Raw genomic sequence first — 17543 nt, 5'->3', positions numbered from 1 at the left:
GGAGTAATCCAAAATACAAAGTCTTCTTACCGATCCAGAGGTCAATACACAGATCAGGTTTATCACAGTAACAGAGAGCAAAAACAGTAATAGTAGAGAGCAGTGAATTCAGAGAGAGAGAGAAGCTACGTTACTAGCTCCCTCTTATGGCCATGAGAACACTTACACACCCATTGGCCAATTAACATCTTAAAGACATAACATCATGGTTAATATATTTTCAACCCAACATTGTAGGCTAACACCATATGCCTAACAGTGGTGTTTATTGTAAGCAAGAAAATTGCTAGAACGGTGAAAAGCTTCTCAGCTGTCAGTGACCAAATCATGAGCATCAGAATTCGTACCAAAGCCCTTCAACATCACAATTATTCAAATCTATGTCCCACAGAGCTTCATTTTAAAGATTGCTATGGATAAATATATACTGGCTTTACTTTTACTAGGTCTTCCTCCACTGTTAGAGACACAATAGGAATAATGCTCTTAGGAATGTGATAGCTCTCCTATTTTTAGTTGCTATTCTTTTTTATTTTTAAATAGGGCACCATTATTTTAGCCATTTACAAAGGATTCTTTTGTCATTGTATTGCCATCACTATCTGCTCATGAGAACTTCTTCCATGCCTATTTTTTTTATATAATATATTTTACTGATTTTTTTAACATGGTCACCTTAATATTTGGTAAACAGTGTGTTTTCTGGGTTTAAGTATATATAAAAAACTTTCATTAATGATTAGTTTCTATGATCTATAATCAACATAATAGCTTTACTGGATTTCCTCTCTTTCCCATAATATTCTCTTTTGCCAACCTTAAGTTAATACAATTCTTGTTGTTTTGATAGATAACAATTAAGTGTAAAAATGTTCTAATATTTCTAAAGATAATAATCACATCAATATAATATTTATTTTCTATCTTGTCATTCTGGTTGCCTCAGCATAGATCCTGTTTACAGTTCTTGTTTAAATTTATTTTTCCCACAATGTTCAAGACATTTTACTGGTTTTTTCTCAAAGTTAGTTACATTTAAATATTTAAATGTAAATATTTTTTCTCATGTAAACCATCCCAATACTTTTACCTTTCTTAAGAAATAAATAAGACTAAAAAAGAAAAAAAAGAATAAGAGTAAAGAAAAGAAAAAGAAAAAGGTAGTACTACTTAAAATACATGTTCCTCCTAATACATATTTATTTCCAAAAAAATTCTATTCTTTTTTACCATGATTAAAAATATTTTTAATCTTTAAATATTCCATTTAATAAATCTAGTCATCTAATCTTTTAACTCTTATTCAAAACATTTTTATCCATTATAGTTTTCTTAAAAGTGAATCACATTTAAATATCTAAAACATTTCCTTTATATAAGCTATTTCAACTTTTTTATATTACTCATATCAAGAAATAAAATAAGAAAAGAAAAGAAAAAGAGAGTACTATGTTACTTGAGGGGCTTATCCCTCTTAAAATAAAATTCATATCCAAAATCTTTCTATTTTTTTAAACATATTCAAACAGGTGTTTCTTTTTTAAATATTCTCTCTGATAGGTTCATTGTCTATTTTCTTAATTTTCACTTTAGCCTTTTTCTTTTGCTCAGTATCTTTCTTAATTGATATGTTCTGCTAAATCAAAGAATCTTTCCGTATTCTTGTAGATGTTACTGTAGATATAAAAGGTAGGTCACGTACAATGTCTTTGTAGGAGGCTTTTGCCCTTTCATGTTTGTTGAAAATCTTTTTCTTTCTTTTTCTGTCTGTTTCTCTTATCATTTCTTGTCTCTCCAGTTCTCGTGATGTTTCTGACATCTCTGCAGTCCATTTAACCAATCTTTTTCTTGTCCTCAAATTTGTTTTGTGGTCTTAAAGTATAAGTTATCTTTTCCAAATCCAATGTTTCTTGTGAATTGTTTTCCACTTGCATTAAATCATACTTCTTTCTTTTGTTAGGTTCCATCTTTAAGTCTCTATCTTTGAATTTGTATTCAGCTACCTGTTTTATCTGCTCCTTCTCTGTTGTTGTTTTCTGGGATTTTTTTGTTGTAAAGTTAAATTGGAGATAGATTGGTTTATATTTTCAAAGTTATTTTGGATTTCTTTGTGGTTTGAAATCATTGTTGTTTGAATTAGTTGCAGCATATCATATATCTCCTCTTGAAAGGTATTTGTTTTTTTTCCTTGATAAGTTCTTTCTACAAGCCTCTGATTTCCCATGATAGCCAAGAATTTTGGATTTCTTTGTGGTTTGAAATCATTGTTGTTTGAATTAGTTGCAGCATATCATATATCTCCTCTTGAAAGGTATTTGTTTTTTTTCCTTGATAAGTTCTTTCTACAAGCCTCTGATTTCCCATGATAGCCAAGAATCAAGTTTTTCTTTTCTCTGCAAATAGCTTTGGAGTCACAGTTAAGTAGATATTTGTAATCCAAAGAGTTCAAAAAAAGTTGTGTTTTTTTGAAGTTTATAATTCTCTCTTTGTATGTAGCCCAGATTGTTTTCTTTTTTGTCACAGCTTTTCTCTATTGTTAGAGCTTTGAAGGTCAGAAGCACAGATTAGTTTTTTCCAGATTTTGCCAAATCCTGAGAGCCATAGCTGTCATAGTCTTCATCCACCACTAGATGTCAGCACCAGTTCATTTTTCAATTTTCAAAATAAACAGTTGTCTTTAAAATGAGAATCCTAACCATTCAGCACTTTTAAACTTATCCAAATTTAGGTTTTATATTCATTTCATTTCATTTCTATATGTTTTAGTCCTCCAAAAAAAAACCTTAATTCTCTGCTTCGATTACTAAAAGGGTGGGGCAAAGATCCCCCTCCTTCACTTTCAGAGGTTTTTTGCATCTTAAATTTTTTTTTTCAAAAAAATAGTTGATAAATAGGATAGAAAAAATTGATGTTCTTACTCAGATTCAAACGTGCTGTTTACAATCAGCTTAAAGTAGTACTTTTTGACTTTGGTTGTGTTCTGTCCCAGCCTACATGAGTCCTTGTTGTGCTCACAAGGAGAAACCCCTCTTCCAAGAAACAAGATAGGAACTGCAAAAAAAGAACAACGCCTTTTATTCTCACAGACATGAGTCAATGTCCAAGGCAAACAAACACAGTCCACAGAAACTCAATCCTTAACACAATTGGTTGCCTTTGGCAACTAGCACCTCCCACGCATTCCCTTTTATAATTCAGCCAAGGTGTGGCTTCCTAATGCCTTCTCCTTTGCCTTTGGAGCTGCCCCATTCCATTCTTCTGTCCTACTCACTTCTCTTGCCTGCACTTTCATGTATCCTGGATATTTCCCAACTGTTCTTCATCACTGTCCAACCCAGGCTCCCAGCACAGCTGTGTCTCAGCATGAGCGTGAGTAGACGGGCCAGGCTCCTCATCCAACTGTAAGTCTTGGAGCTTCTCAGAGCCTTCCTCTGACTCTAATGTCACTCCAGGCCCCTCCTCCTCATCTGATTCCTCAGACTTAGCTGCCAGATCCACTGGCTGGCATGGAATCACAACAGGTTGCTTGTAGCTTGGGCTAGACTCTGAAGTTAGGCTAGCCTTTCTCCTGTTGGTTTCTGGAAGGCTTCTCCCAAACTGATTGGGTCGACTGCTGTCTCTCCATGGTCCACAGGACTTCCTTCCTTCTTTGCCACCTCTTCGGGGCAACTTCTGGCCCATTTAGGGTCCCCTAACAAGAAGAAAATCAGCCATAGGGTGCAGAGCCCCACGATCTCTCGGCTGCTGAGCTACTGTAAAAAACCGGAAGACTCTTCCATTCCTATTTTTAAGTAATCTTTTTATTCCAGAATATAAACACCTTTACAATTGAGGAATTGTTAAATACTATTTAATGATATTATTCTCTCTTAAGGGTCTTGAGCTTCCTTGAAAATCTTCTCTAGAGAAAGAAATTGTAAAATCAGTTTTTGTTCTTATAATTAGTCCTCAGATATTTCTTCTATACAATTGGCATTATTACAATTAAAAATAAATTAATATGGACCTCAGTACTGTTTTGAAGAACTGTAGCTTCACCTTTTCACTTGGTCCAAATTCAAACAAATGGTTAATAGAAATTAAACTTCTCCATTCAGTCTGCACTTTTTTGCACATGCAATGGTGTTTCTTTAGTTAGAAAAATACATCTTTTTTTCTACATTGTGCTCCTAATGGAATTGGAATAACATGGGTCAACATGGTAGGAATGTTTTAGCACAGAAACTCTTGAGGAGACAAAATAAAGCCTGGAAAAAAATGACAAATCAGAACTGACAGATACATTCATCCTACTTATGAATAGACATGTATATGATTGCACTCTCAGGCTATTGTGTTAACACATTTACTTGAAAGTAAGCTTCACTGAGCTGAATGAACTTATTTTTGAATAAATATGTCTCCAGAGGAGAATGTGAAATTGCCTCAGTCATGTCCATGGTATGTGCTTTTTCTCTGATTTGCGATGAAATTATTATGCCCACCAGTAATGGACATCTCAAACTGCTAAAATGGACTTTGAATTATTGCCCCAAAAGTTGAGTGTATGGTTGTTGTAACAGTCTTTTATAAATATTTCATTTTGAAGAAAGAATTCAGAATGTAAAGCCACTGTTTATATGAAAACTACTATATCCTGGGTGAAGGCAAGTTGTTTCTGACACACGGAAGTAAGCACCCCATTTTTTGGTGGAAGGATTATTGCATTCAGTCGAGACACAAAATATCTACATTTACATCACTGTCAAAAACTTATTGGCTTTTATTGTAGCCTCCCCTTCCTGTCAAGTGGTTTTCTTCTCAATAACCAGTAGGGAAATGAGAAATTGAATCCAAAAATGCCAGGAAATGAACTGCTGCTATCAGTAAAATACGTATTAATGCAATTCTATCTGGATTTGCATATATCTGAGACAACATTCTCAACTTGATATTCAGAGAATAGATTTCCTTTTCTTCTCCTATCCTGGAAATGTCATATTTTTTCTGAATCAGTTCCAAAGCAGGTTTTGAGAATATGAAGAACATATTATAGAGGTTATCTAGTCCAGAGTTCACTGCAGTCTCCACAGATGGTCTCTAACAGATTACCTCCTTTTTGGAATGAGACAAACATGAGCCAGCAGTGTGCAGCAGCAGCCAAAAAGGCTAATTCAATCTTTGGTTGTATAAACAGACAAATAGAATGAAAATCATGTGAAATATTGATAGTACTTTATAAAGCCTTAGTAAGACCACATCTGGAATATTGCATCCAGTTTTGGTCACCACATTACAAAAAAATTGTTGAGACTTTGGGAAAAGTGCAAAGAGCAACTAAAACGATTAAGGGGCTAGAAACAAAAACATATAAAGAATGGTTGCATTAATTAGATAAGGGTAGCCAAATAAAAGAAGGACTAGGGGTGAAATAATAGCAGCATTCCAGTATTTGAGGGGGGGTCAACTTATTTTCCAAAGCACAGGAAGGCAAAAGAAGAAACAATGGGTGGAAACTAATCAAGGAGAAACTTCCTAACAGTGAGGACAATTAACCAGTGGAACTGATTACCTTCAGAAGTTGTAGGTGCTTCATCACTGGAGGTTTTTAAGAAAAGACTGGACAGTCACCTGTCTGAAATGGTGTAGGGTCTCCTGCTTGAGCAGGAGGTTGAACTAGAGGACCTCCAAGGAACCTTTCAGCTCTATTCTGATTGACTGATTGATCAATCAATTGATTGAGATTTCTAGCAAAGAAGAGCTTACCACATCATCATCATCATCATCATCATCATCATCATCATCATCATCATCAAGTTGGAAAGGGCCTTGGAGGTCTTCTACTCCAACCCCCTGCTCAGGCAGGAAACCCTATACCATTTCAGACAAATGGTTGACCAGTCTCTTCTTAAAAACTTCCAGTGTTGGAGCATTCACAGCTTCTGGAGGCAGATTGTTCCACTGGTTAATTGTTCTAACTGTCAGGAAATTTCTCCTTAGTTCTAGGTTGCTTCTCTCCTTGACTAGTTTCCATCCATTGCTTCTTGTCCTGCCTTCAGGCGCTTTGGAGAATAGCTTGACTCCCTCTTGTTTGTGGCAACCCCTGAGATATTGAAACACTGCATCAGATATTCATAGTCAGGAATTCCTTTCGATGACTAACCTAAGTCCCCTTCTTTGTAGACCTGTTATCTTTGTAAATGAAGCATAGTTTAATCCTTCCTTAGTCCTTCATTTTTCATGTAACAAGAAAAAAGGCAAGAGGGGAAGAGATTATAAACGGATGGGAAGTTGACATAGTAGTGCAACATACAGTACCCACCACATTGGAGATTTTGCTGACAACTGTTTCAACAAATTAGGCCCTTTTTGGCCATCATTTCCAAAATTTCTCTTTTTTATTTATTTTTAATTAAGTTTATCATGATAAAAAAAAGGTAAAGGTTCCCCCGCACATGCGTGCTAGTCGTTTCCAACTCTAGGGGCCGGTGCTCATCTCCGTTTCAAAGCTGAAGAGCCAGCGCTTGTCCGAGGACGTCTCCGTGGTCATGTGGCCGGCATGACTGGACGCCAAAGGCGCACGGGACGCTGTTACCTTCCCACCGTAGTGGTCCCTATTTTTCTACTTGCATTTTTACGTGCTTTCGAACTGCTAGGTTGGCAGAAGCTGGGACGAGTAACAGGCGCTCACTCTGTTACGCGGCACTCGGGATTCGACCCACCAAACTGCCGACCTTCTGATCGACAAGCTCAGCGTCCTAACCCACTGAGCCACCGCGTCCCTTATCATGATATAAATTGCAAATAAAATAAAGATACAAGGGAAAGGGGAAAGGGGCACACGGAGGAAGGTATGGTGCAGGGGAAAAGGGGGAAAAAGACTGACTTCCAACTTTTTTTACAGCAGTAAATACCAAATAGAATTATAGATTTTGCCTTTGCAATCTTAACAAGTAGTAATCGTTTCTATAACAACAAACTAATTTAATCAGCAAAAGCCAATGTTAAGATTTCTTTTTTTTTTTTCTATCTCAAGTCCAGAAGTGGTTTCCAGGCGGAAACAAAACTGGATAAATTCTTTCCTTTTATTAAAACAGCTAATTTTGCCATCTCTGCTAGTCCCATCGCTTTTTCCATCCATTTTTTCTATCGTGGGGATTGATGTATTTTTTTTCCATTTTTGTGCATATAAAATTCTCACTGCAGTCAACGTGTGCAGTAACGACGTTCCAAATCCTTTTCCCCCAACTCTTTATCCAGTAATTATAAAAGAAAATCTGCAACTTTCGATTTTATATTCATTTTAACATCTTCGACATCATAACATGTAGATGTCCCCAATATTTCTTTGCTTTATTACAAGTCTACCAAAAATGATAAAAAGCACCTTCTTTAGAGTTATATTTCTAACATACATTTGAAACACCTTTTATATTTTAATGGGTTTTATATTGTGATTGTTTTAATTGGGCAATTATTTAATCCTTTTTTTAACTTTTGTATCTCTATTTATATGCCCTGTTCACCGCCCTGAGTCCTCCGGGAGAAGGGCGGTATATAAATTTAATTAATAATAATAATAATAATAATAATAATAATAATAATAATAATAATAATAATAATAATAATAATAATAATAATACACCCTTGACAATGTATCAGGTGTTCAGTATCAATGATACATAATTTTACAAAAGGCTTTTTTTTTCAAATTATTTCCAAAATGTCACATGTGCTCATTAACAACACAAAGGTGCAATGTCAAGGTTATAGGTGAAGATACAAAATAAATATAATACTTTAAAAGGCAATGGGATAATAAATTGATAGAAAACAACAAAATATTTCCCTCTCCCAATACCTTGGCACATAACGCAAAAGGCTGACATAGTAAGAATGAAATAAAGTAAAATAATCTCTTAGGGAATCTCCTTGCCTGCCTGAGAAAAAGTACTTGGGGGAAAAAAAGTGTCCTTGTGCTAAAAGTAGAAAGACCTTATGTAAATCTTTTAATTCAGCAAAGTGACAGCTGACAGCCAACATTTCACCTCTCTCGTTTTTGACAAGACTCAAAGCAATTCAGCAGGGATCGCCTTGTTATGTCAACAGAGGGCAAACATATTTTATTTCCCTTAGACTCTTGGAAGCATAAATTTGCTGTGCTAAATTGTTATTGCACTTCCTGTAGAAAAAACTGTAGCCATAGGGAGAGAGCACTGTTGTGTGGGTGAGCTTCATTCACAAATATTCTAGCCTTGACTCTTCTTCATTTAGCATCTCTCATACTAAAAGAGAAATGTTTTTTACTCACAAGATAAGACTGCAGCCACCATTTCATCCAAGTGCTGACTCAAAATTAAACTTCTTTGAGTTGTTTTTATTCCAGCCGAATCAAAACAAAATATGCCCTGGACACATGTTTTTTTTTTAATTATACAAAATGCAAATATACTCGAAAGTATGCAAACAATTAGCATTTAGGGTTTTCTGTTCATTCGTATCACAAATCTCCTTGGATATATGAGCCTAAACCTAAAACTTATCATGTCAAGATGCATATTTATAGAAGGAGGATTTTATGGGACATATTGGATTTCTTACACAAAACAGAATTCATTTCTATGGAGAAGTTATATGTTTATTTAGGACATTTTTTTGTTTTGTTTTTTTGGTTGCTCAACTCATTTTCAATAAAGCCAATAATCCCTCAACCCCCTGACAACAACAGCCAATCAAACTTGATGCACTCCATCCCATTCTGAGTTTCCTAGGTCCATTGTCAAAACCAGGGCCTTGCTAAAGAATATCAAAGTGGAGACCATTCTTATCTCCACAGGATGATGTTCTATAGGGAGGGAGCCACCACATACAAGGCCCTTGCTCTTGATCCTGGTAGATGTACCGCCTTAGAAGACTGGATCCATAGCATTCCCTGCCTCCCCGCTGTAGTAGGTTGGGTAGATGTGATTGGGAAGACATGTCCTCCAACTAATCTGGTTCCACAATTTAGCAACAGTTTATTATGGCTTTCAATATATTGTTTGATTGTCTGGTTAGATTTTAAGGCCACCTGGCTCCCAAAAAATTCTGGGCAGCTTACATATTTTAAATTAATATATGTGAGATGATAGACAGATGATAGATAGGAGATGATAGATAGATAGATAGATAGATAGATAGATAGATAGATAGATAGATAGAAAGAAAAAAAGAACTTGATTGTCTACTCTTTTGTTGTTGTTAGCTGCGAAGTCGTGTCCGACCCATCGCGACCCTATGGACAATATTCCTCCAGGCCTTCCTGTCCTCTACCAGATTGTCTACTCTAGACAAAACCAAATATAAACCTTTTAATAATAATAATAATAATAATAATAATAATAATAATAATAATAATAATAATAATAATAATAATAATAATAATAATAAGAAGAAGAAGAAGAAGAAGAAGAAGAAGAAGAAGAAGAAGAAGAAGAAGAAGAAGAAGAAGAAGAAGAAGAAGAAGAAGAAGAAGAAGAAGAAGAAGAAGAAGAAGAAGTTGGAAGGGACCTTGGAGGTCATCTAGTCCAACCCCCTGCTAAGGCAGGAAACCCTATACCATTTCAGACAAATGGCTGTCCAGTCTCTTCTTAAAAACTTCCAGTGTTGGAGCATTCAACACTTCTGGAGGCAGGTTGTTCCACTGGTTAGTTGTTCTAACTGTCAGGAAGTTTCTCCTTAGTTCTAGGAATTCTCTGGGGTTTTTTTTTATCCCAAGGCTCTTATCATCTTGGACATAGTTGGACCAATATGGAATACAAAGGAATGGCTATTTATTTTGATCTCAGTGCTTTATTTCTCTCTGTAAACCAGTAAATGTGGAGATAACCTTGGGAAAAGAATGAAAGGAAAAAAGAGAATTCAGTCCTTGTAAAATGAAGACCTAATACAGGCTGTCAGGATTCTATTATTATACCCTATAGTAATGAAATACTATTCTGTTTTTTGAAGAGCTGGCATCAGTCTTGCTTTTTTTTCTTTAATTGTTCATCCTCATTCCTACATCAAGTTCATCTCCATATTCCTTTACAGTGGCATAGAATCGCTGTTGCTTTTTGGAAACTACATCCCACAATTTGGCTCTTATTCAGCCTATGAATATCAAGATACCACTGAGTATGCTTATTCAGTCATCTCTGATTGAATTCATTTAACTATAACATAGATAACCAACCTTTTGCCAGTTTTTTATTATTATTATTAAGATTTCATGGGAGACTTTATCAAATATTTTGCTGGAGCTAAAATGTCCACCACATCCCATGGTTAACTAAACTGGTTACTATATCAAGAAAAAGATTAAGTTGGTTTAACCTAACGAGGTCTTCATTTAACCAACTTAGCTCTTCTGCTAATCAACATTTTTTTTATTTTTAAAAAGATCACAAAATAATTGTTTAATAGTCTAGTTTGGAGTTTGCTGAGGATCAGAGGCAAGTGGATGACCATTACCCATCCCCCCCCCCCCATTTTTGAAGATAGGAATAATATTTGCAATTAAAAGGCTCTTTGATCCTATATACTCTACTCAGTGTTTTTCAAACTTGGCAACTTTAACATCTGAGGAGTACAACATGCTGGCTGGGGAATTCTGGAAATTGAAGTTCACACATTTAAAGTTGCCAAGTTTGAAAAACGGTGCTCTATACCCATCTGCAATGATTTTACAATATTCTCAAAAAGTTTATATCCTCAACATATTTGAAGACCCTTGAATGTAATTTATCTGGGCTAGAGATTTGCTTATAGTAGCCAAGTATTTCCTGACTATCACTTTACTTACTTTGGAGTGTAACAGTCTCCTTATGTCACTTGATTGGTTAAGATCCATTCAATCACAGTTGCCCTTTTGGGACAAGATCACAAGTAAATGAAAGCATTTGAAGCATTTTTCCTTTTTCCCATTACCTCCTCTGTTCTATTTTTTTCCAAACAGTGGGCTTGTTGCTTCCTTTTCATTCTACTTATTACTAACCTAGTGAAAAAGTTATTTTTATTTCCTTTACCTTCTTTTGCAAGACTATATCTCTTTTAACTTTAGTCGTTCTCACCTATTCTGTTTGTAGCTGCTCCACTTCCTTGGCGATTTCACTATCTTCTATTTCACTAATATATTTCTTGGCTCAGTTGAAATGAGTTGTACATTCACTGGAATAATGTACAATTGTACATTTACTATTTTTAGTGTACCTCCCATACTACTTTTGACTTAAACATTTCTGTGCAACGCTTAGTACTATTTTAAATTTGTTTTCTAATTTTTGGTTGTCCCTGTACAAAAATTCCATTTCTGCAGAGTCACTACTTCCCAAGCTTCCTACTGACTTTTCCACTTCAATTAACTTTTTCCTTTACCTTCTTTTGCAAGACTATATCTCTTTTAACTTTAGTCGTTCTCACCTATTCTGTTTGTAGCTGCTCCACTTCCTTGGCGATTTCACTATCTTCTATTTCACTAATATATTTCTTGGCTCAGTTGAAATGAGTTGTACATTCACTGGAATAATGTACAATTGTACATTTACTATTTTTAGTGTACCTCCCATACTACTTTTGACTTAAACATTTCTGTGCAACGCTTAGTACTATTTTAAATTTGTTTTCTAATTTTTGGTTGTCCCTGTACAAAAATTCCATTTCTGCAGAGTCACTACTTCCCAAGCTTCCTACTGACTTTTCCACTTCAATTAACTTTTTCTAAATGGTTAGGATATGATTTAGGAATGCTGCTCCCCATGACTTTTCTTCAGTCTTCTTTGTAAATAAACCTTCAACAGGACCAAGTCCTTGAAATCTTTTTGAACTGATTTTCTAATAGTTGTTTAGATATTAGAAATGTCCCATTATTACTATGTTTCATTCTTCAAAGTTCTCTAATCTGTTCCAGAAAAGCATTATCCAGATTATATGACTGGCCCCTTAATGGACTGAAGGATAAAACATATGAAGAACAGTTGCAGGAATTGGATATGTCTAGTCTAAGGGACGTGGTGGCTCAGTGGGTTAGGACGCTGAGCTTGTCGATCAGAAGGTCGGCAGTTTGGCAGGTCGAATCCCAAGTGCCGTGTAAAAGAGTGAGCGCCTGTTATTCGTCTCAGCTTCTGCCAACCTAGCAGTTCAAAAGCACGTAAAAATGCAAGTAGAAAAATAGGGACCACTACGGTGGGAAGGTAACAGCATTTTGTGTTGCTTTGGCATCTAGTCATGCCGGTCACATGACCACGGAGACATCCTCGGACAAGCGCTGGCTCTTCGGCTTTGAAACGGAGATGAGCACCGGCCCCTAGAGTTGGAAACGACTAGCATGCATGTGCGGGGAAACCTTTACCTTTACCTTTAGTCTAGGGGGAACATAATTGCAGTGTTCCAATATCTAAGGGGGTCAACCTATTCTCCGGACCACCCGAAGGCAGGACAAGAAGCAATAGATGGAAACTAATCAAGGAGAGAACCAACCTAGAACTGTGGAGGAATTCCCTAACAGAACAATTAATCATTGCAACAACTTCCTTCCAAAAGTTGTGGGTGCTCCAGCACTGGAGGTTTTTAAGAAGAGGTTAGACAACCATTTGTCTGAAATGGTATAGGGTTTTCTTCTTGAGCAGGGGGTTGGACAAGAAGACTTCCAAGGTCCCTTCCAGCTCTTTTATTCTGTTATTCTGTTTATTTTCCATAGCATGACCCTGTAGAACAGACATGTCAAACACAAGGCCCGGGGGCCAGATCCGGTCCGCGAAGTGGCAACCGCAATGCTGATGCGGCCCTCAATGAAATTGAGTTTGACACCCCTGCTGTAGAATATTGTTGTTGTTTCTCCTTCCTATCAATTTTACCCAAATCCTGGATTTCTATACTTCTTTCACAAGTACATTCATTCTCCCCTTTTGACTGGCAGATTTGTTTTGAATAAGTTATTCTTATTCATTCTTTCATTCCATTAATGTGCTTTATCCCAACAGACTTCAGTAATGTCCAGTAAATCATGTTCACTTTAAGATTTATAATTCTTTTTGTTTGTTCTCCATGCTCCATACTTTTGTATACACACTTTGGTTTACATTCTTAAAACCAAAAGCTACTGTTCTTTTTGAATTGGATGATTTTATATAAAAGCCAAATGTGCATTTTATACACATTTATCAATCCCCTTCATCCTACAGGGTGATATTCCAACCGTTTCAAGCTCAAAGTAGTTTCACATTCAAAACACATTCCAATCATTCTGAAGGTGTTTCACATTTAAAGTTACTAATTTAAACATCCATACCAAAGAACTGAAGTCCAAGGGATACTGAAATAACCCCCCCCAAAAAAAAATTAATCCCATGTTGCTAATATTGAACAAAAACCAGGCATATTTATATCACTGTCTAAACCCAGCAGTATAACATCTTTATTTTGGAATATTTCAGTTTTTAGTAATTTAGGCTTATGACAGTACAGCATAAGAGATGAACATTATTAATGCCTAACTCTGATATTGCTTTGGGAAATTTGAGTGTCCAATATCAACCATTCTCTGTTTATTTTACATTTTCAATATAGACCATCAAACCTTCCCATTTTTTAAAATAGTCTGGTTTGTTATATATTGAATGTCATTTCAAGCAAGCATAAAGAGAATATTAAAAAAAGTTCAAATACATGTTACCTTTTGCCTACCTTATTTCACTTTATCGTGCTGATTTATCAATCTAACATATAAACGGGGATGTTTTGCTTATTCTGACAACAATAGGCAGTGTTCTTCTTGAGAATTTCCTATGTATCATCAAAGTATCCTGCATCTAATTGTCTTTCCAAAGGTTCTTATAATTAGCACCTTTATTGCTTGATATCTTTCTTCTGTCTTTTGTTATATTCATGTTCCATCACATTTTAAATGGAGGAGAACTCTAGCCAGCCATTCTTATCAAATGACTATCGAATGACGACTAATTCTTTTCATCATAAAATGTGACCACTGCTGATAGTGACAGTTGCTAATAAAGTAATAATTGTTTAATACCAAAAACTAGCTGTGATGAGGGAAAACTGGAAACAAAACAAAACGGGATCCAGATTCATTTAATGTAATGTAAAACCTGGATCTGGATATTATCTGTCTCTCTTAGGAAAGCTACCATTTTTTATCTACTTTTTATTACTAAAGAGGGGGAGATGCTAGTCACGATGGTATTAATTACATCCAGTATCAGAAGCAAGATGCTTCTCAGTACCATTTCCTGGGGGTTATTAATTTCCAGACTCATTTAGCAGTTTTCCACTGTAGACATATTACGTTGCACTACATATCATCTTTTTTTGTGACCCATCGTGATTTGTATAAAGTTCTCTCCAAAGATGTATCTAGAAAATCAGTTTCTTTTCCCACATACTGCATGCTTGTTTAAGGGTTTTAATTACTGCAATTATTTTTTTTTATATCTGATCATATTCAAAAACATCTGCAAAAAAGGAACGGCTGCTGGAATTGGGTGTGTCTAGTTTAATGAAGAGAAGGACGAGGGGGGAACATGATAGCAGTGTTCCAGTATCTCAGGGGGCTGCCACAAAGAAGAGGGAGTCAAGCTATTCTTCAAAGCACCTGAAGGCAGGACAAGAAGCAACGGATGGAAACTCATCAAGGAGAGAAGCAACCCAGAACTGAGGAGAAACTTCCTGACAGAACAATTAATCAGCAGAACAACCTGCCTCCAGAAGCTGTGAATGCTCCAACACTGGAAGTTTTTAAGAAGAGACTGGACAGCCATTTGTCTGAAATGGTATAGGGTTTCCTGCTTGAGCAGGGGGTTGGACTAGATGACCTCCAAGGTCCCTTCCAACTTTACTATTATGATTATGATATTGTAATTCTGGTACTTTTTTAATGTACATGTGCCTTCCTCTCTTTTGCCCGCTCTCAGGAACATGGTATTCCAACTGACATTGGCTATGCTGTGGCTCCACATCATTCTGGTGTCTATCCAGTTCATGTTCAGCTTTACGAAGCTTGGAAGAGGGTCTGGGGTATTAAAGTGACCAGCACTGAAGAATACCCTCATCTGAAACCTGCACGGTACAGACGGGGCTTCATCCACAATGGCATCATGGTACATTGCATTTCCATTATTTCATAATTGCTCCTGTGCAAAAATAACTAAAGCAGATTTATTTATTTGTTTGTTTGTTTATAACATTTATATAGCTGCCCATCTCATAAAAAAAAACTCTGGGTGGATCAATCAGAAATTAAAACAACATAAAAGCCAAGTTAAAACTATTAAAAACTATAAATATTAAAAACAAAAACTTGGTGCCAAGTCAAGCTTTTGATATGCAGTCACCTTATCCTATCATAGCACTTAGGGGAAAAGCCAGGTCTTTAGTGGTTTGCGAAAGGCTAGGAGGTTGAGGACCTACTGAATTTCAAGAGGCAAAGTGTTCCACAGGGCACGCATCACCATGGGAAAGGCATGTTTCCTATCTATCATAAGATAGCAATATTTAAGGGAGGGGGCTAGAACAAATAAATGTTAGGAAAGGTGGTCCTGCAGATAACTTGGCCCACACTGCTTGCATTTTTTTTAAAAATTGAACAGTCTCTATTGGCTATTACAACTGGGCTTAAATTTTCTTACAAGAATTTAGTGAAAGCTTGAAGGCTATTTATCCTGCCGGCATATTTGTTTAAGTCATAGGAGCACACTTTTCTTCATGTTAATCATTTTATAGATACCAAGTATTGGCAAATTTAGTAATTCATCTTGCATCCTATCTAAAATACAATTAGAACTTTACACAAATGAATAATATGAGTCTACAAACAACCTACAGCTGCAACTCTGTATAGATTATTACAACAGGTTTTATTTTTTTCAACCAACTTAGAAAGCATGCACATATCTTCTGCCCAGTAGGTATTCAAAAAAAGAAGTATTATTTCCAAGCCAAGGTAAAGACAGGGCAGCTGTTTATATGATCTCCTGAATGTCATGGCAAAAGGTCAGAGCAGTTGGGTTGAGATCATATCCTCATAGGATTAACTTGGTCCATCAGTTAGATCAAAAAGACTAGCTAGCTGGCAGCTATAATAACCATGTAGTGAAAAGGAACAGATTGGAACACAAGAACAGATGAACATTATCTCCAAATGAAATGTCAAGGGAATTTTAGGCAGATGAGACTCAGAAACAATTATTAAAATCCATCACTATTCTATCAGTAAAAAAGTTGCTCTCATGATTACGACATTATTTCAAGAAAAGTTTGAGTGTGCCCAAACAAAGCTACACTACTATAATACTTCCAGAAATATTTCTTGTGACTAAATATTTTGAATGAAGACAGTTTCAAGTCTTTCTGCAAACATGAAGATTGTTTTTTCACCTAAATAATAACACATATTTTCATAATTATGGTTGGTTACAAAGGCCAATCGGGTATCTATTTTTTTTAAAAAAATAACTCCATATATTTTGAGAAGATGATTGCTTAGAGAACTTTTAGAGAATTCAATCTTTAGTATTATAAGCTAGCACTTATTTTGGGCTCACACATACTATAGTAATATTCTGCTGCTATATGAATATGGGCAAAGATTATGATAAACAGGGATTTGTCTAAAAAGATAAATTTGAATAAATGTATTGAGGAAGTATGGTTGTTAGTCAAAACAACTCTTCACAGGGTCAGTATCCGGAGCTGACCTCATTTGCTTTTTCCAAGTTCTGTACTTTTTTGGTGGGTCCACTATAAATCTTTACATCTCATCCCCTTCTCTCCCTGTTACCCATTCTGTATAAAAATGCAAGTAATGACAAGATCGAGGAATAAAAACAGCACTCTTTACAAACTTTGAATTCACTTTTTGATGAAAACCACCTGTATGGGACCTCAGTGGGAAGAAGAAAGACTGTTGCTTAGAATTATTAAGGAGCCGCTAGGCTAAGGTGGCATTGCTTGGAATAAAACATGTCGGTATCCTTATGAGCTTCCCAATGGAAAGCTACTGTGATAATCGAAATTCTGGACTAGATGGATCTGTCATCTGTCCAACAGCATTTGTTTTAGATTCTCACATTTATAATCATTTTGTGTTCCTTAGCACTGCATGTGTCATGTAGGCATCATGTTTAAAGCATGTTTTCCCTCTGTGAAAGACAAAAAGGAGACCTATGTTAAGATACATTTCTCAGCTGTAGTTTTACAAATACTTATATTTAAGATAATTAACATTAAGACATTCTTGAACCCGGTTAAACTTTGTCAATTGTTTATTTAAATAAAGATTTTTTTAAAAAAGCTACCCAGATAAGCTAAATTATTATTCAGATTCTATAAATCATATATTACTGTATTTATGTTTAAAGCAAGAATTATTCAAATCAGCATGTGATGGTCTTAAATAAGTTTCAAGATGACCTATTCAATGGGGAGGAGGGCCTGATTACCTGATTATTACCATATGTTATGACATGGACATCAACTGACTTTCAAGCTGCTGTATCCGAAGGCAGGAAAAATTTCGGTCACAGATTGAAAAC

General features: G+C 35.8%; 1 protein-coding gene across 1 annotated transcript in view; it reads left to right on the top strand.

Annotated features, from left to right (window-relative positions):
- The window catches only part of LOC308671114 (bifunctional heparan sulfate N-deacetylase/N-sulfotransferase 4), a gene marked incomplete at both ends in the record, with an annotated part of 115898 nt that overhangs the window by 54904 nt on the left and 43451 nt on the right, over positions 1 to 17543 (top strand). Inside the window, one exon of the mRNA XM_081333133.1 lies at positions 14925 to 15110. Within this exon, the coding sequence (XP_081189259.1) occupies positions 14925 to 15110 (186 nt within the window). The remainder of the gene's footprint in view (positions 1 to 14924; positions 15111 to 17543) is intronic.

Source organism: Vipera berus (assembly GCF_964194415.1).
Source record: "Vipera berus genome assembly, chromosome: 7".
NCBI classification, from domain to species: domain Eukaryota; kingdom Metazoa; phylum Chordata; class Lepidosauria; order Squamata; family Viperidae; genus Vipera; species Vipera berus.
Note: the sequence above shows the minus strand (reverse complement) of the source record. Positions and strands in the feature narration are given on the sequence as shown.